The 26,575-nt window shown below is 39.5% G+C and overlaps 1 protein-coding gene across 1 annotated transcript in view; it reads left to right on the top strand.

Moving 5' to 3' along the window:
• LOC128684702 (uncharacterized) overlaps positions 1–26,575 on the top strand; it is a 53,491-nt gene that overhangs the window by 12,823 nt on the left and 14,093 nt on the right. The window contains exon 2 of the mRNA XM_070104465.1: positions 22,220–22,290. Within this exon, the coding sequence (XP_069960566.1) occupies positions 22,220–22,290 (71 nt within the window). The remainder of the gene's footprint in view (positions 1–22,219; positions 22,291–26,575) is intronic.

The following is a 26,575-nucleotide window of genomic DNA, read 5'->3' as shown; positions in this document are numbered from 1 at the left end:
ATGCAAAGTCATGAAGATGGGGGAGGGGCACAGAAGACCACAGACAGAGTATAGGCTAGGTGGCCAAAGACTGCAAACCTCACTCAAGGAGAAAGATCTTGGGGTGAGTATAACACCGAGCATGTCTCCGGAAGCACACATCAATCAGATAACTGCTGCAGCATATGGGCGCCTGGCAAACCTGAGAACAGCATTCCGATACCTTAGTAAGGAATCATTCAAGACACTGTACACCGTGTATGTCAGGCCCATACTGGAGTATGCAGCACCTGTTTGGAACCCGCACTTGATAAAGCACGTCAGGAAACTAGAGAAAGTACAAAGGTTTGCGACAAGGTTAGTTCCAGAGCTAAGGGGAATGTCCTATGAAGAAAGATTAAGGGAAATCGGCCTGACCTCACTGGAGGACAGGAGGGTCAGGGGAGACATGATAACGACATATAAAATACTGCGTGGAATAGACAAGGTGGACAAAGACAGGATGTTCCAGGGAGGGGACACAGAAACAAGAGGCCACAATTGGAAGTTGAAGACACAAATGAGTCAGAGAGATAGTAGGAAGTATTTCTTCAGTCATAGAGTTGTAAGGCAGTGGAATAGCCTAGAAAATGACGTAGTGGAGGCAGGAACCATACACAGTTTTAAGACGAGGTTTGATAAAGCTCATGGAGCGGGGAGAGAGAGGGCCTAGTAGCAACCGGTGAAGAGGCGGGGCCAGGAGCTAGGACTCGACCCCTGCAACCACAAATAGGTGAGTACAAATAGGTGAGTACACACATGCACACATGTGGTAATGCTTTATTTACAGCTAGCAAAGTCAGGGTATTTCTCCAGAATGGCCTGCAATATATCACTGTGGATAAAATACTTTGCCATTTCTTGAACATTTGTGGAGAAATTTTCTCCAGGAGGGGGGTATCAGCCCCCTTTAGCCCTTTCAGCCCTGAGGGGCCAAGCCCTCTCAGAAGGGGCGAGCGTCTTGTTTACTGCTAGAGTGGGTAATTGATCACAGATGCTATGCCACATAGTCAAGTGACCTCTGCTCTTGCAGCGGTGTTGCAAAGTGTATTTTTATAAGAGACAGTACATTCTTACTTTAGCAGGACAATTAAGGAAAATCCTGCTCCCACTTTATTACCATAGTAAAGATAGTGTACATTGTTGTCTATGCTTAAGACAGCAAGAAACAAACATTCTGCTTTGCTTCATCGAGGAGGTGACAAGGATGCAAGGTACTAGGTCAGCGTTTTTTTTGTGTACCAGGGCAGTGACGGCAAGGGGCGCTGTGGCGTCTTGAGACTAGCTTTGACTCTAGTGAGAGTCACACTGACGCCAGGATAACCAGCAAAGAACACTGATCTGTGCGTTAGTGTGAATAAAGTGTCTCACAAAACACAATAAACACTTAAGAGAAGTGTGATCAGCTTCTCTTGTGATAAAATTGTGAACAATAAAGTAAATCTTGTGGAACATAGTGTACCAGTGTGCGTTTCCTAGACAATGGAAGACGTAGACATCCAAGGACACTTCAGCTTCTATCAAGTCACCGATACCTGTCGAAGGTGTTGAGAACACCATAGCTCACGTTACAAGAGCAAGGTATGTTACGAATTTCTTGTAGATCGGGGGACTGCGCAGTTCTTGAGTCGCAAGGAGTTTGTAATCAACCTATAGTCGGCAGTAAGGTGTGGACTTTTGAGTCCAAACAAGTAGGTATATCGTCAGCCATCATCGAATGAAATATGCTGACATAACACCCCTCAGGGGTAATTTATATACTTACAAATTATATTTCTTGACAGCCCATGTTGAGATGCCTTCGACAGCTTTCAAGACCTCGTCTGCAGGGGCGGCTGTGTAGACGATTTGCTGTCTTTTATCAGCTAAGTGTTCAATATATTTATATTTATAAATTATATCTGAGTGAGTTGTTTCTAAATTCATTAATTTTATCACACTCCAGTACATAATGACGCAGGGTGTGGCAATAGTCCATCTGGCAAAGATTACATTTCGTTTGGTCTACATCTGGTGGTGGTGTTTTAACCTGCCAAAGATACTTGTAACCCAGCCGGAGCCGGGCGGTAGTGACATCCAAGAGTCTGCTTATTTTGTTGGATGCACCATAGACATGTGGCTCCTCCTGCATGATAGAATGATGATAGATGGACTCACTGGTGTCAATTTCCCTGAGCCTTAAGTCCATAAAATTCAGTTGAAGTTCTTTTCGTATTATTGTTCTCAAACTACTACCTGACAAGCCAAGATTGTAATCTACTCCCTCTTTGAAAGCATACAGCTTAGCCAATTTATCAGTTCTATCATGCATCTGAAGACCAATGTGAGATGGAATCCACAGCATGTGCACTCTGACTCCACTGTCCACAATCCTACCATACCTGTGTCTGGCTTCTGACACAAGCATGCCACAATTTATGCTTAATGAGTTGAGAGCATTTATGGATGACAGAGAATCAGTTACAATTAAACTGTCAATCTTTGATACATAGATGCATTTCAGTGCAAGGAGTATGGCAAACAGTTCTGTCTGAAGGGTAGAGGCCCAGTTATTGATGCGTGCTCCAATTTCTTTAAGAGAGCCATCACTCTGTACGACAACAGCAGCACTACCAGCTGCACCAGTGGATTGGTGAACAGAACCATCAGCGTAAATAATTTGCGAGAGTGTGTGCTGTGTGACTAAGTTATCAATACAGCTTAAGGCCTCATGTTTGGCTTCAAGGCGAAGTTTTGGTTGTGATTTAAGAAGTAATTTGGGGGGAAATGGAGGAATGGTAGTTTGGAATGGGGTAACATTCCATGGAGTGGAGAAGTGCCGCTGTTGCCTTACTTGACATAGATCATGTATCTGATTCATGCGGAGGTCAGTTCCAGTTTTTTCGATCCATCTGGAGGAGTGTTCACCAATGCTGAGGAAAGTTTGGAGGGCTTCTGTGCAGGGGTTTGAATGAGCTTGCCTGAGCATACTAACCCCAATTAGGATATTTCTTTCAGTAACACGATCTCTGATGCTTGGAATATCAAGTTCTTTTTGCATATTTAAAATTTTGGCAGTACGAGGGCATCCTAAAATGATCCTCATTGCTTCGTTCTGCAGTTTTTCCAGCTCTCCAAGCTTCCAGTCAGACACAAGAGCAAGTAGTGGTGCAGCATAATCAACCAATGATCTAATATAAGCAAGATACATCATTTTCACAATTTTAACATTAGCACCATACCTGGGGTGAAGCCCTGCCACAACTCTAAGTGCTCTTAGTCGTTCTTTGTATTGGCGACAAAGTCTTGTTACAACAGGTCCAAGTAGTGGAACCTCAAAGCCTAGATACCTGTATCTGCTTACATATTCTAGGAGAGACCCATCATGCAATTGGATCTGACGAACTGTGCCTCTCTGTCGAGGAGGACGCCTATTGAGTATCTTTGTTTTATCAGTAGAGATTATCAACCCCAGGTCCTGACACGAGGCTAGTACATGATTAAGAATGTTTTGGGTGTTGGAGAATACGGTGGTGTGAATCATTATATCATCAGCAAAACTAATCACATAATGATGGGGCTGACTAGGCATAGCATTAAGTAATGCATTAATTAGAATATTGAACAGTGTGGGACTGAGCACACCTCCCTGTGGGGTTCCTAATTCAAAGTCTTTAGTTACACTTCTATGTCCCTGGAACAACACAGACGATTTTCTGTTGGACAGGTAGCCTTTAATCCAGCGGAGAAGCCATCCTCCAACATCCATTCTGGCAAGTTCACTAATGATTACATGTCGGTTGGCTACATCGAAAGCGGATTTAAGGTCAAGGAAGGTAGTGTATGAGCTGTCAGTGTGCAGGGTGAGAAAGGTGGCTATGTAATGATGCACGCTCCTTCCATGCATGAATAAATGAGGATATGTGAAGGGGTTAATGAAATAATGCAGTAAGGTGCTGGGGCTGACTTGGGACACTGAGAAAGACTTGTTATTGTTAACGTCTCATAATTCCAGTATGCCCAATAAAAGGGGTCGAACTGTTCCTGGGGGGGAGGGGAACGTGATTTAGGGCCCATCGAAAGAGGGAAAATGAGTAATAAGGTAGAACCGGATGACGCGCCGGGACTGGCCCGGGGAAAAATTTCCTTCGGAAATACCATGGTTCAGATTTTAAGGGGGATTCAAGGGATAAATTATAAATTTAAACGTCTTGAAAATTTGAAAATGTAATTAATGATAATAACGCAAGAAGAATGCGAAGTAAATAAGTGTTTTGGGGAAAACCCCCAGCCCAGTTTTTCCATCACGGGGAAAGGGGTTCATGAGTAATTTAAACCAAAAAGGAGGGATACCCCACCCGGGGAATAAGAACCTGTGGGTAGCGGGACATCAAAGAGATGGTGAATGGAAAATAAATATCAACACCCACAGTTAAGAACCTTCTAGTTATAGCGGACTGATACTCAAAGAGGTTTAATTGGATAGGTTAGAGATCCAGCTACACAAGTGATCACCAGAGAAACTGGAAGGGGGAATTATGACAAGTTTTTTTCCTGATGGATATATCCATGTGAACTCCCCACCCCCTTCTTCATTAAACAATATAATCTATACAGTCTACAATTAATTAGTAGGGGATTTGGAAAAGCCCCCAATTTTACCCTTGGATAGAATGGATAAGAGAGGGGTCGGGGGGCCACCTGGTGACCAGAGGTGGTTGTTTTCCATGTCTCAGGGGGTGACGGGGTAAACAATATAGTTGGCCCGGGAGATTTGATGCAAAATGTTGAGGTATGACAAGTAATCCCCCCCAGAAATTTTCAAAACATCATAAGAGTTGTGGAAAATTACTTTATCGGGATGAACCATAAAAAATACCAGAAAATGATAAAAAGATAATTATTATTTATCGTTCAAGAAAGTGGGAATTTTGGGGACACCCGCAAAAAAATGCCCCCTTCGATATCTAAACTGCAATCCAGTTGCCAGACCTTTTTTTTTTTTATTCCCCGGATTCTGGCCCGGTTTTTCCAAGTGGGGTTGACCCGGCCGGGCCCTATTGGGGGAGGTCTCGAGAGGGTGCCCCCAGGGGGGGAGGTAAAAATTCCTCATCTTTGGGCCCAAAGGTCCAAAACCCCAGCACATTCCACCTCCAGGTTAGGAAAACTGGGCCCTTTGGTCTGCCATCTCCCCCCAAAGGGGGCCCTGGGAATTTGTGCAGGGAAAAGCCCCACAGACCTTTTAAATTAAAATGAAATATAACCCGGGAATTCTGAAATAATTTTTGTATTATATTAAAATTTAAAAAATGAATATATATATATATATATATAAATATATATATATATATTATATATATTAAAAATTATATAATATATATATATATATATATATATATATATATTAAAATAAATTTAATAAAAAGGGAGAATAATTTTTTAATATCACTCACCAATTTGACTGAGAAATGTATCTACTAAAAAAACCTCACCCTCACCAAAGAAGATAATGCGGGCCCAAATTATACAAAAAAAAGTTATCTGGGGGTTCCTAAAGGGCCCTGTCCAGTTGTTGAATTTTGTTTGGGAATGAAACATCCTTTCCCCCCAATTTAGAGGGTCACCCTTTAACCCTGAGCACAAAATTCTTCCGATTATTCGCTAACGTTTTTTGGGTCCAATTCAAACAAAATGAGCCCCCCGCAAGGCAGAAACCCCATTTTTTATAAAAAATTTTTTAATTTCAATATAGGACTTTTACTAAAAATTTACGATTTGAAAAAATACAGTTTTTTTCCACACTCGCGGGCAGAGTTCATTGCTAAAGACTCAAATTGTCATTTAATGGTGGAGGGCCGGGGGTAAAAGAGGATCTGGCATCCACACGGCAACATATTACAAAAATTTAATACCTCTTACACTTTCCCGCCCCTTTTGGAACCCAGAAAGTTTCTAATAATTTAAAGGATCTTTTTCCCACCAGTTTAATTTTAGGGCATTTGAACAAGTTTTTTTAAGATGATGTTTTTTTAGTAAGAAAAAGTTTGCATAATCCCCCAATTAGCATTTTGTAACCCACTCTGACCAATTACATTGTTCTCAAATACACCCCCAATTTTTTTTTAGGAACCCTTTTTAAAATTTTTTTCTTTCCACTATCAATTTAATTATTTAAAGATTTTCCACCCATTTTATCCAATATTAAAAGGGGATGTGAAAACTTATATGAGATATTCATCTTGTTTAAAAATTTTAAACAAACTTAGTTAATTGTTTATTTTAAAGAAGAATACCTTTTTATATCAAGGGCAAGGGAGGAAAACATTGGAGTGGTGGTCAGTAATTTCAAAGGAGAATATATCCCTTGCACGGGCCAATTAGCTTTATTTCCCAACCCAGCCGGTCCATGAAAATTTTTTAAAATTTAATATAAACCTCAGACAAAAACATGGCCCCTACCAGGTATATGATTAAATGTTAAATACTGACCCAAACTATTATTTTTTGCATCTGTTTAAATTTAGCACTTTTTTTTACGTAACATTTTTTTTTCCTTTAAAACCATTATAAAAAATTTCAAAAAAAATTATGTCCAAATTTATCTCCGAAATTTTATTTATATAATTACAAATTTTGAACCACAAAAATCAAATTCCAACTGAGGAAAGGGAAGATTTACTGAGAATTTTATTTTTAGAAAAACAAGAGAAATAACACTATTAATTGAAAAAACTGCTCCATATCCCAAATTTGAAGATACAAAATGTGGAGTGTTTTTTCCCTTTGGGGGATTGGCCACCGGCTGGGAACCCCACTTTAAAATTTTTTTCTAATCACCAATTTAAATTTATCCCACCTGTTAAAATTCTGGGAAATTTTATCCCAAAAAAAAAGCCATGTTCCTTTATTAATAATTTCCTTTTAGTGGGTTACCAAAAACCCAGGGGTCAAAACATTTGGAAACTTCAGCAAGAAACCCTTTTGTTACTTTATTTATACTGTAATTATTAGGTTTTAACAACAAATCTCTCTAGTATCCAAGTTAAACCCAAAATTATACATTTTGGATCATTCCCCGGGGAATCTTTATTATTTTGCCTTAAATTGAAATTTTATTCCATTCCTCAGAGGCATATTCGCACTTTGCATTTTTTATTAGCTTCTCCTAAGCTTTAAAGCCCTTCAGTTGACGTACACCCCGGAAAAACCACATAAAATTGTTTTTTTACTTTACCAATGGACTTTTCCCTCTTTGGGGTGAAACGTTTGAGGAACGGGCTGATGAGACCAAAAATACGCCCTAAAAAGTTTTTCGAGGGGTAGGGTCCCCGGGTTTTTCCCGGCCTGAAGGGGGCAATCCCCAGCCTTTGTAAAAATTTAAAAGCTTTTTCTTTTGGCCGTAAAGAATAATTTTTCCCGAAATTTTTAAGATATCTCCAATTTTTCCGTCAACACGGACCTGTTAAAAAAATTTTAAACTAGGTACATTTTTTTTACTCCTGGCACTACAATTAAAAAAACAATTCTAGAGGAGTGGTCTGAATTCCTTTTTACCCGTGAGGGGAAAGAACCATAAATTTTGGCTTGCTAGAGGTACTTCTATAAATTTATTAACTGTCGAATTATATCATTATAGGGTTTAAAAATTTTGCATCAGTTTGGATGAGCCTTAATTTCCAAAGTCATTCTGAATTAGTGGGCCCTGATGGTTCAGTCCCAGAAGTCGATGTATTGTCCAGATTCAAATTTTACATCTACAGGTACTGTTCCTGAGAAAAGAATGTCTGACTTTTCATTTAATTTATTCCAAAGCTTCTAATTCCCCAATTTATGACTGGCTCAAAACCACTCTATAAAAATTATCTAGGGTACGACTTCATGAGTAAAAACAAGTTTTGGTATTTGTAGTTTCCTTTTAATTATTTAAGGGAACCTACCTACAAAATGGCCTCCAGTCTTCAAAAGGGTGAACCACATTTTTTACCATACCCCCTTTTCAAAGGAGGCATAATAGGGCACTACCTACAAAAATTTATTCCCCCAAAAACATCACTTACACCAGAAGGGGTTAAATTTTCATTATGTGAGAGTCTTTCAGCTTTACTGCCCTATGTAAAATTTTATCTGGAAGTTATTCAAAGACTGATTAACACGTTTTTTTTCTCATTTTCAACCTGACAAAAAACAGGCCCTAAATTGAGCCTTTTTTCTGGGGGAAAACCAGATAATTTTTGAGTGGTAGGGGCCCCTTTTTACTTTTATCCACAAGACATTTATTTAATAAAAAAGTTGGGGTCTTGGTCTAATAATGCAGCATTTTTTGGGTTTATGCCTTTATCATAATTTTTACCCGTAAAAAGGGAAGGCTATTAAAAACCACTTTTAACATTAGCAAAATTTTTTCATTTCTGTTGTGTAGGGTTGTAACAAATTATTATCAACATTATCATATAGACCCCCTTTCAAATAAAGATAAGAAAAATAAGATAAGATAAGATAAGATTTCGTTCGGGTTTTTTAACGGAGGGTTAGCCACCCCGGAAACCCAAGAAAGCAGTGCGTCATGAGGGCCTAATTATTTCCATTGGGGCCTTAATCTTGTCCCAGGATGCGAAACCACACCAGTCGACTAAAACCCGGTACCTATTTGCTGCAGGTGAACAGGCCCGGTAAGGAAACGTGTGAACATTCCCCCCCGCCGGGGAAACGAACCCGGCCCCCCGTGTAAAAGGGGGTAGGAACAGGGCCCCCCCATACCAGGTGCCCTTTGACATTGATAACAGTTGTTTAATTTGGATGAAACTTTTCATTGTGATTACCTGACACCCTGAACATCTGTCAAGTTCCTCCAATCTTTCAACTTCATCATTCCAATTTTATGCATTGCAATTTTAGAAAAAGGAAATTTTTGCAGAAAAGACAATCGTCTTTTTTTTTGACTGGTTTTTTATTAACGGGGAATTTAGGCGGGTTTTTTTCTTCTTACCTTGTGGAGAATCATTATTTTTATTCCCGCTACTTCATATGTACCATGCAACTATTTTTTGGAAATGAATTTTTATTATTACCTTGGGGAAATTTTTTTTGGGAAAATTTGACAGATCCCTTGAGTTATTAGGGTTTCATCTTTAAAATGAGTTATTCTGGTTAACGCACAAAAAATTTTTAGACCCAGCTTTTTTCCCCCAGTCCAAAAAAAACCCTTGGAATTTTTTCGGGGCCATCTGTTTTAAGCTTAATTTATTCTGAACACCAAAACCAGTTGATTCCTTCGATTATATTTATTATTAAAGTTTTGAGAGGTTCCAGTTTATTCTAAACTGTTGTAAACCCTTTTAAGTGTGATCTGAGATTTTAAATTAAAAATGATATTCACTAGATCCAACTTCTTTGTTCTATATTACAAAGTATTTTTAAAAAGTCAACGCCCCCGAAGAGTCATCTACTTTGGGGAAAAGGTTGTACGATTTAGCATCTCCCACCTTTTCCTTTGAGGTAAAAAAATTTGTTAAAGGCCAGGTCACCCTGTCATAAAAGCTGTTTTTTTAAAAAGACCAAAACTCCCCCCAGTTTTCCCCAGGGTTAAAACAGGTAAAAAAAGTTTTGAGTTTAAAAATATTTTTTGTTGACAGACATTTAAATGCCTGGTTTACACATTTTAATTTGTTCAAAACCTGATTTTACAAGAAAAACTTTTCTTCTAATTCATAATACTGATTAACAAAAATCTACTTCACCATCTAAAAAGTTTTCTAAAAACCCCTTTTATTTGGAAATAATTTGTATGAATATATCTACTCCCCAAAACACTAAATACAATTTTAAAACATCAGTATTACAGTTTCGATTCAATTTCCCAAAAATTTATTATATGCCTTGGTTTAAAGAACTTTTTTAGCCTGTAGGATGCTTTTTTTTCTATATTCCATGTTTGTTGTCTCAAATTTCATTTTGCCATGATGCAATGTATTTAAATTCCCTTTAAAAAAAAAACTGATTACAACTTAAAACCCGATAACTTATTTTAATAAATCAGCCATTGAGCTTTGCAATTACATGTAAGAAAATGCAAATATTTTTAAAAGTACATTAATAAAACCTTAGAGACTTTTATCAAAAAAATATTATACAATTTATAAATTTGCCAGAATTTGACATAGCAAAATTAATATTTACACATTAATATAATTTTAAGAATTGGCTTTTCCAAAATTAAATTTTAATAATTATAATCCACACACATTGTAAATTTGGGAATTAACATCCACCCCTGCTTTCAATATATTTATTAAGAATTAACTAATTAAACTTACTAATTCATCCGTTCAAAGGGCCAAAACAAAAAAGTGGAAAAACATTTTTCTGAAACTAAGTACATACCAGTAAATGCAAAAAAGATAATTTTTATTTATAAAGAAAGACAAAAGGGGGAAATTTTTTTTAAACCCAGGTCAAAAAATGCCCCCTTTGATACCCCCACTGTCATATCCAAAGTTGCTCTAGACTATTAATTACAAATGAAATATGCATACCAGGAATTCTGGAAATATATAAGTTTGTGGACGTTTTTAAAAATTAATAAATGATTATATATATATATATATATATATATATATATTTTTAAAAAAAAAAAATATATATAAATATATATATATATATAATAATTTTTTATATTTATAAAATAATTTAATAAAATTGAAAAATATATCTTTTTCACTACCAATTTGACGGATTAATGTGATCATATTCAAAAAACCATTCTAACCAAATTTAGAAGATAATGCTGCCAAATTATAAAAAAAATTTAGATAGTTTATCTGATTCTTGGAGGTTTTTTGTCCATGTCTGATATCTCGTTATAGGAATACATCCAAAATTTCGTCCCATTTGAGGGTGTCAACCCAATTTAACCTCTAGAAGAAAATTCTTCCGATTATTCACAACGTTTTTTCCCAAATTAAACAACAATGGCGAGTCTTTTCGCAGGGGAGAAAATTATTTTTTAAAATAATTTTATTAATTACAATATAGACCATCTATTTACCTACAAATTACCGTATTTCCAGGAAATATACAGTATTTTCCAGCAGAGTAGTGAAGCTCCTGGAAAGTAGAGGACTCTTTAAAAAAACCAAAGGCTTTTAAAAGACAAAAACCCCCACAAAATTTCTAGAGTTCTATAAAAAAAGGACTTGTTTGGGGGTATATTTCCTGTTTTGCAACAACAGCGGCAAGAATAGCAACAGCGGTCACATACATCATCATCATCATCATTCGCCAACCCTTGAACTTTCTTTCTAGTATCGACATATCATCTTGCCAAGGCTAACACAACACTTCACACATGATCCACAATATCATTAATAACTCGTCACCACAGATAAACACTTGTAATAACTCCTTATTGAGCAGTATTGTTTTGGGTGCTAGAACGTCAAGTATATCATTGATTAGATTGTGTTCAAGGTCCTCTCCAAGCTCGATGGGATAATAATAATAATAATAATAATAATAATAATAATAATAATTTTTTTTAGATTTTAAAAGAAGGAAGATTTCATTCGAATTTTTAAACCCCAGGATTAGTTTTTAGATTTTGCCCCCGAAGTGGCTAGTTTATTATGCCCCTTCTTTCCATCCTGTGGACGGTAGCAAAAAAGGGCAATATACATATAAGGCCGGAAACTAGGCCCAAAAAAATGTTGACAGGTGTATAAAAGGAGTTTATATCTACATATTTACAGTTCACTTTTTTTGTTCAAGCAAATTTGGGAAAATTTTTTTAGTATATTGGTATCTTATTTTCATTAATAAGATATCTTGAATGTCAAAGGTTATTATACTGTCTGTCTCTGTAGCTCAATAAGGGGACAATTGTGCATAGTGTTAAGAGAGTGACCATACCCTAATCACAAATTTTGGGGGTATTTGGTTTGTTTTAAACCTTCGTGCCCCTCCCAAACTGCCGGGAAGTACTTTTTCCCAAGCCTAAGCCGGGGCCTCCCAAAAACATCAGTATTTGTAACCAAGCCTAAGTCTGGCCACTATAACATCAGTGGGATTTTAAAACCAAGCCTAAGCCCCCAAAAACACAAAAAAGGGGCCAGTACGGTAACCAAGTCTGTTTTCCGGGCCACTCAAAATCAGTCATTTGAAACCCGCCTAAGTCTGGCCATAAACATCAGCGATTTTAAATTTCCAAGCCTGGCCACCACAAATCAGCCAGACTTGTAACCAACCCCAAGTCTGGCCACTAAACATCAGTCAGTACTTTGTAACCGCCTGGGCCGGGGCCACACAACATCAGTCATATTTTGTAACCAGTTTAAGTCGGGGCCACTACAACATCAGCCAGTATTTGAACCAAGCCTAAGCCTGGCCATCCAAACATAAATCAGACTTGAAACCAAGCCTAAGCCGGGCCCAAATACAACATCAGTCAGTACTTGAAACCCAAAGCCCAAGCCTGGCCACCACAACATCACCCAGTACTTGAAACCCAAAAGCCTAAGCCTGGCCACTACAACATCAGTCGGGTATTTTGTAACCAAGCCTGCCTGGCCACCTACAACATCCGTACTTGAAAACCGCCAAAGGATGGCCACAAACATCAGGCAGATTTTGTAACCCCCTTAACCCCGGCCCCCAAACATCAGCCAGACTTGTAACCCCCTTAAGCTGGCCAGTAAACATCAGCGGACTTGTAACCCCCTTAAGTTCCACTCCCAAAAAGTCAGTATTTTGTAACCAAGCCTGTTCCCCAAATTTAAACATCATTCATTTTTTGTAACCAAGCCTAAGTCTGGCCACTACAACATCAGTCAGTACTTGAAACCCGCCAAGCCTGGCCACTACAACATCATTTAAATTTTTAACCCCCCCCGCCGGCCAACAACATCAGCCATCCTTGAACCCCCTTAAGCCTGGCCACTACAACATCAGTCAGTACTTGTAACCAACCCCCAAGCCTGGCCCCCACAACATCAGCCAGATTTATAACCAAGCCTAAGCCTGGCCACTAAAAACATCAGTCATACTTTGTAACCAACCCCAACCCCGGGCCACTACAAAATCGTCAGTACTTGTAATCCAACCCTTTTCCGGCCATCCAACACCCAACCAGTACTTGTAACCAAGCCAAGTCTGGCCCCCAAACATCAGTCAGTACTTGTAACTGCCAACCCCGGCCAAATACAACATCAGTCAGACTTGTAACCCCGGCCGGGGCCATACCAACATCACCCAGATTTAAAACCCCCAAGCCCGGCCCACCTAAACATCAGTCAGATTTTAACCCGGCCTAAGCCCGGCCAATAAACATCAGCCAAAATTTGAACCCAAGTCCCAAGCCCCCACCAACATCAGGGGGGATTGAACCCGCCTGCCCCCACTACAACATCAGTCAGCATTTGAAAATTTTTTTCAACCCCGGCCAAATTAAAAAGAACAGCCGACTTGAAAAACCCCTTAACCCCGGGCCCCCAAAACATCAGTCAGTACTTGAACCAAGCCCAAGCCTGGCCCCCACAACATCAGCCCCCTTTCCAATCCCAAGCCGGGCCCACTAAACACACGCACTTGTAACCAAGCCCCAACCCTCCCCCACAACATCAGCAAGACTTGTAACCAACCCCGCCGGGCCAAATTACAACATCACCCAAATACTTGAACCCCCTTAAGCCTGACACTCAACATCAGCCGACTTGAAAAAAGTCTCCCTGGCCACTCCAAACATAAAGTCCAAATCCAAGTTCAAGCCTGGCCATTTAAACATCAGTCAGTATTTTGAAACCCAACCCAAGTCCCACACAACATCAGTAAATTTTCCTTGAAAACCCCCCGGCTTGGCCACCAACAAAAACAGCCAGACTTGTAACCGCCTAAGTCGGGCCCAAATACAACATCAAACAGACTTTGGTAACCAACCCCAAGTCTGGCCATTTCAACTTTCAGCCAGACTTGTAAACCCCCCTCCGTCTGGCCCCCACAACATCATTTTGCATTTTTGTAACCGCCTAACCCCGGCCACTACAAAATCGCCAGCCAACCAAGCCAAAGGGTCTGGCCACCCAACATCAGCCAGTACTTGCGCCCAAACCCCCGGCCACTACAACATCAGTCAGAATTTGTAACCCCCTTAAGTCTGGCCACTACAACATCAGTCGGATTTTTAAAATCCCCTTCAAGTCTGGCCACTACAACATCAGCCAGATTGAACCCCCTTAAGTCTGGCCCCCAAACATCAGTCAGTATTTGAAAACCGCCCAAGTCTGGCCACTACAACATCAGCCAGTAATTGTAACTGTTTCCCAAGTCGGGCCCAACTACAACATCACCCGTATTTTGTAACCGGTTTAACCCTCCAATTACAACATCATTTACTTGAACCGCCCCAAGTCTGGCCACTACAACATCAGCCAGTATTCTGAACCCAAAGCCAACCCCGGGCCACTACAAAATAAAAGCCAGTACTTGTAACCAACCCCAGCCTGGCCACTACAACATCAGCCAACTTGAAACCCAAGTCTGCCTGGCCACTACAACATCAGCCAGTACTTGTAACCCCCCAAGCCGGGGCCACTACAACATCAGTGGGATTTGTAACCCCCTAAGTCTTTCCAAACATCAGCCAGTATTTGGGTAACCAAGTCTACGTCCATTCCCAAAATCAGTTGGTCCCTTGAAAACCGCCTAAGTCGGGCCCAAAATTCAAATCGGGTCAGTACTTGAAAACCGCTGCCTGGCCCCCACAACATCATCATGACTTGTAACCCCCCTGGCCCCATTTAAACATCAGCCAAAACTTGTCCAAGTTCGGCCACCAACATCAGTCGGACTTGTAACCAATTTCCAAGCCTGGCCACCACAACATCAGTCAGAATTTGTAACCAACCCCAAGCCCGGGCCATAAACATAAAAGTAAATTTGAAAACCTTTTTCCCAAACCCCGGGGGCCCACTACAACATCACCGCATTTTGAAAACCCAAGTTTAAGCCTGGCCACAAAACATCAGTCAGTACTTTTGAAAACCCCCTTAAGTCGGGCCCTACAACATCAGTCAGATTTGTAACCAAGTCTCCCGGGGGCCCCACCAAATCATTTGGGAATTTGAACTGCCAACCCTGGTACAAACAACATCAGCAGAAAATTTGTCCAAGCCAAGTCTCCCACAACATCAGTTAAGATTTTGTAAACCCCCCCTGCCTGGCCACTACAACATCATTTCAAAATTTTAACCAAGTCTGCCTGGCCACAAACAACATCAGTCAGTACTTGAAAACCAAGCTACGCCTGGCCCCCAAACATCAGTCATACTTGTAACGGGCTTCAAGTCTGGCCCCCAGAACACAGTCAGATTTGAACCCCCCAAGCCTGGCCACTACAACATAAAGTCAATTCTTGTAACCGGCCCAAGCCTGGCCCCCACAACATCAGCCGTATTTGTAACCCCCCCGGTTTTGGCCACTACAACATCAGTCAGCCCCGGTAACCAAGTTGGGCCTTCATTCCCAAAACATCAGTCGGCCCTTGTAACCAACCCCAACCCCGGCCACTACAACATCAGTCAGTATTTGTAACCGCCGCCTGGCCATTTAAACATCAGTCAGTATTTGAAAACCCCCCAAGGGTTCTGGCTAATTAAAAATTTCAGCCAGTATTTGAAACCTTTCCCCCTTGGCCACTACAACATCAGTAAAGTACTTGTAACCGCCAAGCCTGGCCACTACAACATCATTGGACGGAAACCCGCCAACCCCCGGCCACTACAACATCAGTCGGTTTTGAACCCGTTCGTCTGGCCACTACAACATCAGTCATACGGTAACCAACCCCAAGCCGGGCCCAAATTACAACATCAGTCAGTACTTGGTAACCAACCCCAACCCTAAAAATCCCAAACATCAGTCGATTTGAACCCGCTTGCCCCCCGGCCACCAACATCAGTCAGATTGAACCAAGCCTAACCCCCATTTAAAACATCAGCCATACTTGAAACCCCGGCCTAAGCCGGGCTACTAAACATCAGTCAGTATTTTGAAAACCCCCCTTTTTCGCCACCAACATCAGTCAGTATTTTAACCAACCCTTAAAAGGGCCACACAACATCAGTCAGTACTTTGAACCAAGCCTGCTCCCCCCAACATCAGAAAAAAGGTTTTTTAACCCCGCCTGGCCACCAAAATCGCCAGACTTGTAACCAAGCTAACCCTGGCCACTACAACATCAGTCAGATTTTTAAAACCCCCTTAACCCCGGCCACTACAACATCAGTCAGATTGTAACCCCCTTTTTCCCGGCCACTAAAAATCAGTCAGTACTTGTAACCAAGCCGGTCGGGCCCAAATACAACATCAGTCATACTTGTAACCTTTTTCCCAACCCCGGCCACACAACATCAGTCAGTACTTGAACCGTTTAAAGCCCCCCAAAACTACAACATCAGTCAGATTTGAAAATTCGGCCTCCCTTGGCCCCCAAAACATCAGTCATATTTGGAAACCTCCAGGTTCCCCCCCTCCCAACATCAGTCAAACTTGTAACCAACCCCAAGCCGGGCCACAAACATCAGCCAGTTTTCACTTGAAATTTTGCCCCGTAAACAAATTTTCACTTTCTTTTTAAATAAGTGGGTTATAGATTTTACTCAGGTTTCTAACTGTTCCTACAACAATCATTTCATTATTTACTTTTTCTCCAATATTATTCCTAATGCTAGAAAAGATATACCCCGTTATATTCTACATTCTCCTTCTTTTTTTCTTCAAATATCAACCCAAAACAAAAAAAGTAATCCAAATTTTGATGGGGTCCAAACAATTTTAACACAATTCCCGGTCCCGGGTTTTTGGCATTACACCCGGCTTCCCCCAATGGAAAGTTTTTTGGTTTTTAAAATGAGCCGGGAGCCTTAAAAAGATAATGTTACGTCTGGGGAAAAAGAAGAAAATTGTTGTGGTTTGGCCAAAAAAGGGTTGTTTTTAAATTGTGGGTTTGGGCCCGGTTGGAAAAAGGGTTTTGGTTTGGGAAAAGACGTTTTAAAGGTCCTTCATAAGCCCCGTGTCTGACTGTCTTTAGACCATCAAATACTTTCTGTGATTAAGAAGAATAAGAACAGACAGTTTGAACTAAGAGGACCAGAATCAAGAGGACACAGGTGGAAGCTGAAGACACAGACGAACCATAGGGATGTTAGGTAGTATTTCTTTAGCCTCAGGCAGGTTGAAAAGTTGAATGACTTGGATGAGGCAGCGGTGGAGGTAAACTCAATACACAGCTTGAAGAGCAGATACGGGGTAAGGACCAAGAGTCCAAAAGTCAGTGATATCAATCAAGGTACACTTATCAAACTGTGTTCTTGGTGTTATCCTGTCGAGAAATTCTATAAATGCGTACCAGAAAGAAAATTTAAGAGATGATTTATGTATATGTATATGTTGGTTAGAAGTCGAGGCTATCTACTACACCAGAGTTGTGTCTCACCTGTGTTTACCACCGGTCAAGAATACTGTGATACCTAAAGCAGAGATTAAAGTTAATTCTTAGTGTATATACACTGAGAAACATACACCTCACAGTGTATATACACTGAGAAACATACACCTCACAGTGTATATACACTAACAAACATACACCTCACAGTGTATATACACTAACAAACATACACCTCACAGTGTATATACACTAACAAACATACACCTCACAGTGTATATAAACTAACAAACATACACCTCACAGTGTATATACACTAACAAACATACACCTCACAGTGTATATACACTAACAAACATACACCTCACAATGTATATACACTAACAAACATTCACCTCACAGTGTATATACACTAACAAACATACACCTCACAGTGTATATACACTAACAAACATACTCCTCACAGTGTATATACACTAACAAACATACTCCTCACAGTGTATATACACTAACAAACATACACCTCACAGTGTATATACACTAACAAACATACACCTCACAGTGTATATACACTAACAAACATACACCTCACAGTGTATATACACTAACAAACATACACCTCACAGTGTATATACACTAACAAACATACACCTCACAGTGTATATACACTAACAAACATACACCTCACAGTGTATATACACTAACAAACATACACCTCACAGTGTATATACACTAACAAACATGCACCTCACACTGTATATACACTGATAAACATACACCTCACAGTGTATATACACTAACAAACATACACCTCACAGTGTATGTACACTAACAAACATACACCTCACAGTGTATATACACTAACAAACATACACCTTACAGTGTATACATGTAATCGGCTGTGCTGCCACATTGATACATGTTAGGTAAGACACATATGCAACAGTTAGGTATCTTTATTTCGAAACGTTTCGCCTACACAGTAGGCCTCTTCAGTCGAGTACAGAAAAGTTGATAGAAGCAGAAGATACTTGAAGACGATGTAATCAGTCCATCACCCTTGAAGTTTTGAGGTCGTCAGTCCCTCAGTCTGGAGAAGAGTATTGTTCCATAGTCTGAAACAATATGGAGTTGAAGCGACAGGATGGAGCCTTATATAGCGCCAGGAGGTGAGATGTAGGTCACTAGTAGAGGTAAGAATGTTGTCGTTGGAAGGTCAGGTCCCTCTCAAATCCAGCCGTTCTCACTAGTAGAAGTTGTCCAAGTTGATTTCAGGTCTGTACCAAGATACCCTTGTGTTGCAGTGTCTGACAGAGTGAACATTAAAATGGTATAAAATACCGACAGGTTGTTAGGTAAGACACATATGCAACAGTTAGGTATCTTTATCAACTTTTCTGTACTTGACTGAAGAAGCCTACTGTGTAGGCGAAACGTTTCGAAATAAAGATACCTAACTGTTGCATATGTGTCTTACCTAACAACCTGTCGGTATTTTATACCATTTTAATGTTCACATTGATACATATTTCAACTTGTCTTTAAAAATACAGGAAAAGTAAGTCGAGAAGAGTCGATGTGTTAAACTGACTCCATCAGCCCCATTATTCCTTCTCCTCACCCGCTATGATAACACATTCTATCCACACTTTACAAGCCTTCAACACACTTTTATACTGCCATTTCATACTTGCGAGAATTTTATTTGGAATATAAATACGCAATACACACGCGCTTCCACGATTTTTTTTCACTTAATTCAGTGCAAATTTCACCAATGGAGAACTGCATTTATCGATTGTTTTACGCCCCCGAGCATATCGATAGATCACATATATAAACATCATGAAGGTAATGTGTGTTTATATAATGAAATTTTAAAATTTATATGTCGCAATGTAAATGTGTCCTCCGGCTGATGGATTTATTTGGAAGCGCCTGAGTTACCCCTCTATTCCAATGTTTACATTTAGTACCCAGTCAATAATAACTAGACTTGTGCTGATTTATGTGTCAGGAGAACCCAAGAAAGCCAAGCAATGTGATGTTTTGTCCAGTGGGTTTTTTTGTCCAGTGTTTTGTCCAGTGGGGGTCCTGAGCTCTTCCCAGGATGAGGCTCACACTTAGTCGACTAACATATAACTAGGATTGTTTAGCGCTTCCTTTCCTTGGCCTTTTCTTTCCTTGGTTATGCCTAGATTGGACGGAAATTAAGGAGGTACAATATGACTTTGGTCCAACTGAAGGTCATCTGCTGATGAAGGTTTAGCAGTCCAATGATCTCCACCTGTCAGCCACACTGGAAGTGACTCAGCGAGAACATGAGTTGTTCAGTGTGTTGCTCACTACGCAACGAGGTACTGAACATCTCTCCCTACACAGGGGAACCCACAAAAGTGTTGATGCATGCCTGTATGCCTATGGGGTAGGGGCAATACAAGCCGAGACAGCTTGACGAAACTCCTGGTGAGCGAAACGTTGCCACAATAAAATGTCACGTTAATTGCACTTGTGTCCTTTTACCTAACAGTACAACAGTAGTCAGTATCCCACAGAAGAGGTGAGCTGATGGTAAAAACAGGTATAGCACAAGCACAGCTTGTGCTATACCTGTTTATTTAACACTGTTTATTTAACCTGTTTATTTAACACGAGGATTCATATACAACAGACTATATCAAGTATCTGATAAAGCCTTTTTTGTTTTCCAGCATTTGTCCGGATCCCCGGTATGAGTGGAAACACTGGAGCGTGTTTCCTTAAGACACTTGTTGTCCCTGTTCACCTAGCAGTAGGTAGGCACCTGGGTGTTAGCCAACTGGTGTGGGTCTCATCCTGGGGACAAAATTAACTCAAGTTGTCCGAAATGCTCTGCATAACCAGGGGCTTTCTTTACAGTATATCATTAATGTCAGCTATGGTCTGTATAAGTTGTATCATGTACTTGTAAAAATAAACATTATTATTATTATTATTATTATTATTATTATTATTATTATTATTATTATTATTATTATTATTATTATTATTATTATTAATTTTTAATATATAGAGTCAAGTATCCACCAGTGTATACATTATAAGTAATTATCTCTCCATCTGTCAACTGATGTGAATATTTAACACTCAGTCTATTATCCACTTGAAGCTATATTTACAATTAATACGGGAAAGAGTACCAATGGTGACACTATTCAAATCGCTTGTGTTCTCTCGCTAGAATATTGTTCATTGTTGACTGCCCCGTTCAGCGCAGGGGGGGGAGATATATCAACGCAGGGGGAGATATATCAACGCAGGGGGAGATATATCAACGCAGGGGGAGATATATCAACGCAGGGGGAGATATATCAACGCAGGGGGAGATATATCAACGCAGGGGGAGATATATCAACGCAGGGGAGAGATATATCAGCGCAGGAGGGAGATATATCAGAACTGGAAGAGACAGAGATCATTTACGACTTCACAGAGCTGTCAACACTGCTTCACGTCCAGTATGGCCGACAAGTTACCCGTGACCTCATACGCAACCCCCCTCCCCTGACCCAATATTGCTTTTACAATAGTTTCTAGGCTATTAACTCCGCCACAACAACGATATTAACCTTAATCTCCAATAATAAACGGAGTTAAGTATTTAACGATGTTAAATCAACCGAAGCTTCACGACTGGGTAGGCAAGAGTAACGCCATCTTTGTTTACCCTGGCAGCTGATTGGTTCTTCATGGAAAGAGGAGGGGCTCTTGATACAAGGAATTGGAGATACTCGACTTCTCCTTCGATCAAATCAGATAAGCTTCCATTGCCCAGGCGCTGTGTGATTCCTACGGGTTTAGCATTTCCCCATGAACAACAACAACAATAATAATAATAATAATAATAATAATAATAATAATAATAATAACAGCAATAACAACAACAACAACAACAACAACAACAACAATAATAATAATAATAATAATAATAATAATAATAATAATAATAATAATAATATTTTTGTTAACATTTGTGTGGCATTAGGTGAGAGGACAGTAGGTGTGGCGAAGTTCCAGATGTCAGACAAGGTGACAGTAGACAGCTACCTGGATACTGGTCTAGGAGGCCTACCTACACTCACACAGGTACAGTGATTATACCTCAATTATACCTGCTAAGTATACGCGTATATATATATATATATATATATATATATATATATATATATATATATATATATATATATATATATATATATATATATATATATATATATATATATATATATATATATATATATATATATATACGTCTAAGAAATAAGATAGATGATTTAAAATTACTTGCAGCTGCAGGTAATATAGATATTATTGGTACAACAGAGACCTGGTTCAACCTGAAAGATAGAGAAATGCTTTCTGAATGCAACATACAGGGTTATAAACTATTCCACACTGACAGGGTCAACAGGAAGGGGGGTGGAGTGGCGATGTAGGTTAGAGCAAATTTAAATTGCTGTCTTAGACATGTTGTAAGATCAGAAACATAGGACACAGAATTTATTTGGCTACAGTTTCTCGAAGATCGTGAAAAATTAATTTTGGGTGTGATTTATAGGACCCCAAACCTTGATAGGGAGTGTGGTGGGCTGGTATTGGACGAAATTCATAAGACGTTTAGATATGAAAATGTTGTGTTAATGGGAGATTTTAACTTTAGACAAATTGATTGGAACACTGTGACAGGAAATCTTGAGTCTAGTGACTTTCTTGATACAGTTCAGGATTGCTTTTTAACATGGTTTGTGACAGAATCAACTAGAGGAAACAATCTGCTTGCCTTGGTTCTTGCCAACATAGAATCACCAGTTAATAATCTTGAGGTTAGTGATGAGCTTGGGGAAAGTGATCACAAATCACTTAGTTTCAATATATCATGGAATTACCCAGATAACCGCAATCAAGTCTCTGTCCCAGATTTTCGCTTGGCCGACTTCATGAGTATAAGAAATTATCTGGGTGGGCTAAATTAAGATGACCTTACTATGGGTCAGGTAGGTAGAGTTGGTTGCCAATATGACGTATTTCCAGACAACTTTTGTTCCGAGTAGGGAAGTTAGATCTAACAAAAATGATCCCAATTGGATGAACAATGTGGTGCACTATCACTTTGGATGAACAATAAATTAAAACATCTCATTGGTCAAAAGAGAGGCATATATAGGCGTATCAAAAGAGGGGATGGGCAGTTAAGAAATCAATATATTCAATTAAAGAGAGAAATAAAAAAAGGAATACGAAAAGCAAAAAGGGATTATGAGGCTAAAGTCGCAAGGGATTCGAAGACTAACTCAAAAAGATTCTTTCAGGTATACAGAAGTAAGATTAGAGACAAGATTGGTCCACTTAAGAGTAACTCTGGTCAGATCACTGACAGGGATAAGGAAATGTGTGAACTTTTCAATACCTACTTCCTTTCAGTTTTTACTCAGGAAGATACTAGCGAAATTCCAGAAATAATAAATTAAGTAGAACAGGACGATAATAAACTATGCACGATTAGGGGAACTAGTGACATGGTCCTCAGACAAATAGTGTAATTAAAACCTGACAAATCCCGAGGCCCTGATAAACTGTTTGTAAGGCTGTTAAAGGAATGTAAAGAGGAACTTAGCATACCTTTGGCTAATCTTTTCAATATATCACTACAAACTGGCATAGTGCCAGACAAGTGGAAAATGGCAAATGTAATACCTATTTACAAGGCAGGTGACAGGTCATTGGCTTCGAACTATAGACCAATAAGCCTTACCTCCATAGTGGGAAAATTTATGGAATCAATAATTGCCGAAGCAATTTGTAGCTATCTTGATAGGCATAAATTGATTAATGAATCTCAACACGGTTTTACAAAGGGGCGTTCTTGTCTTACGATTTACTAACTTTCTACACTAAGGTATTTGATAATGAATATGATATTGTGTATATGAACTTCAGTAAGGCGTTCGCTAGAGTTCCACATCAGAGGCTGTTGAGAAAACCTAAGGCACACGGAATAGGAGGAGAAATTTTTTCCTGGGTAGAGGCATGGCTGATGAATAAGCAGCAGAGAGTCTGCATAAATGGGGAGAAATCAGAATGGGGGCACGTCACAGGCGGTGTTCCTCAATGGTCAGTGTTGGGCCCCTTGTTGCTCACAATCTACATAAACTACATAGATGAGGGAATAAATAGTGACATAAGCAAATTTGCTGATGACACCAAAATAGGCCGTCCAAGTCATTCTAATGAGAACATTAGAGCACTCCAGGATGATCCTAAATGGATGAACAATAGATTAAAATATCTGATTGGTCAAAAGAGAGGCATATTTAGGCAAATCAAAAGAGGAGAGGGGCAATTGAGAAATCGATATATTCAGTTAAAGAGAGAAATAAAAAAGGGAATTAGAAAAGCAAAAAGAGATTATGAGGTTAAAGTTGCAAGAGAATCGAAGACTAACCCAAAAGGATTCTTTCAGGTATACAGAAGTAAGATCAGGGACAAGATAGGCCCACTCAAAAGTTCCTCGGGTCAGCTCACTGACAGTGATAAGGAAATGTGTAAAATTTTTAACACATACTTCCTCTCAGTTTTTACACAGGAGGATACCAGCGATATTCCAGTAATGATAAATTATGTAGAACAGGACGATAATAAACTGTGCACTATTAGGGTCACAAGTGACATGGTCCTTAGGCAAATAGATAAATTAAAACCTAACAAATCCCCAGGCCCTGATGAACTGTATGCAAGGGTTCTAAAGGAATGTAAAGAGGAGCTTAGCACACCTTTGGCTAATCTTTTCAACATATCACTACAAACTGGCATGGTGCCAGATAAGTGGAAAATGGCAAATGTGATACCTATTTTCAAAACAGGTGACAGGTCCTTAGCTTCGAACTATAGACCAATAAGCCTAACCTCCATAGTGGGAAAATTTATGGAATCAATAATTGCCGAGGTAGTTCGTAGCCACCTTGAAAAGCATAAATTAATCAACGAATCTCAGCATGGTTTTACAAAGGGGCGTTCCTGCCTTACGAATTTATTAACTTTTTTCACTAAGGTATTTGAGGAGGTAGATCATGGTAATGAATATGATATTGTGTATATGGACTTCAGTAAGGCTTTTGACAGGGTCCCACATCAGAGACTATTGAGGAAAATTAAAGCACATGGAATAGGAGGAGAAATTTTTTCCTGGATAGAGGCATGGTTGACAAATAGGCAGCAGAGAGTTTGCATAAATGGGGAGAAATCAGAGTGGGGAAGCGTCACGAGCGGTGTTCCACAGGGGTCAGTGTTGGGCCCCCTGCTGTTCACAATCTACATAAACGACATAGATGAGGGCATAAAAAGCGACATCGGCAAGTTTGCCGATGACACCAAAATAGGCCGTCGAATTCATTCTGACGAGGACATTCGAGCACTCCAGGAAGATTTGAATAGACTGATGCAGTGGTCGGAGAAGTGGCAGATGCAGTTTAATATAGACAAATGCAAAGTTCTAAATGTTGGACAGGACAATAACCATGCCACATATAAACTAAATAATGTAGATCTTAATATTACGGATTGCGAAAAAGATTTAGGAGTTCTGGTTAGCAGTAATCTGAAACCAAGACAACAGTGCATAAGTGTTCGCAATAAAGCTAATAGAATCCTTGGCTTCATATCAAGAAGCATAAATAATAGGAGTCCTCAGGTTGTTCTTCAACTCTATACATCCTTGGTTAGGCCTCATTTAGATTATGCTGCACAGTTTTGGTCACCGTATTACAGAATGGATATAAATTCTCTGGAAAATGTACAAAGGAGGATGACAAAGTTGATCCCATGTATCAGAAACCTTCCCTATGAGGATAGACTAAGGGCCCTGAAACTGCACTCTCTAGAAAGACGTAGAATTAGGGGGGATATGATTGAGGTGTATAAATGGAAGACAGGAATAAATAAAGGGGATGTAAATAGTGTGCTGAAAATATCTAGCCTAGACAGGACTCGCAGCAATGGTTTTAAGTTGGAGAAATTCAGATTCAGGAAGGATATAGGAAAGTACTGGTTTGGTAATAGAGTTGTGGATGAATGGAACAAACTCCCAACAGTGCTCCTTCGTTCTTATGTTCTTATGTTTTGCATGGCATGATCCCTTACGGGTTTATTGCTTCCCAACGAATATTATAATATAATTAGAATTTTCTTGTGAATTATTATTATTATTTTATAATTATTATTATGATTATAATCATAATTATTATTATAATTATAATAATAATAATTATTATAATAATAATAATTATTATTATTTCATAACAATATTATTATTATTTTATATTTTATTATTATTATTATTTTTTATAATTATAATTATTATTAAAATTCTTCTTCTTATTGTTATTATAATTATCATCATAATCGGGGGATGCTCTAAACCTGTCAGGGTCATCAAGAGCATGCAGGAGGGAAAGACAGATCAACTTCCTCTGATCAAGAGCCCTTCAGTAACTAAGGGCCATTAAACTTGTCACAGTCACAGGTGCTTCACCTGAGCCAGTAACTAGGTGCAGATAACACCTGGTGACAGGTACTTCACCTGAGCCAGTAACTAGGTGCAGATAACACCTGGTGACAGGTACTTCACCTGAGCCAGTAACTAGGTGCAGATAACACCTGGTGACAGGTACTTCACCTGAGCCAGTAACTAGGTGCAGATAACACCTGGTGACAGGTACTTCACCTGAGCCAGTAACTAGGTGCAGATAACACCTGGTGACAGGTACTTCACCTGAGCCAGTAACTAGGTGCAGATAACACCTGGTGACAGGTACTTCACCTGAGCCAGTAACCAGGTGCAGATAACACCTGGTGACAGGTACTTCACCTGAGCCAGTAACTAGGTGCAGATAACATCTGGTGACAGGTACTTCACCTGAGCCAGTAACCAGGTGCAGATAACATCTGGTGACAGGTACTTCACCTGAGCCAGTAACCAGGTGCAGATAACATCTGGTGACAGGTACTTCACCTGAGCCAGTAACCAGGTGCAGATAACACCTGGTGACAGGTACTTCACCTGAGCCAGTAACCAGGTGCAGATAACACCTGGTGACAGGTACTTCACCTGAG

This window comes from Cherax quadricarinatus, chromosome 5 (assembly GCF_038502225.1).
Source record: "Cherax quadricarinatus isolate ZL_2023a chromosome 5, ASM3850222v1, whole genome shotgun sequence".
NCBI classification, from domain to species: Eukaryota; Metazoa; Arthropoda; class Malacostraca; order Decapoda; family Parastacidae; genus Cherax; species Cherax quadricarinatus.
The sequence above is the reverse complement of the archived record's forward strand: the minus strand, read 5'-3'. Positions and strand labels throughout refer to the sequence as shown.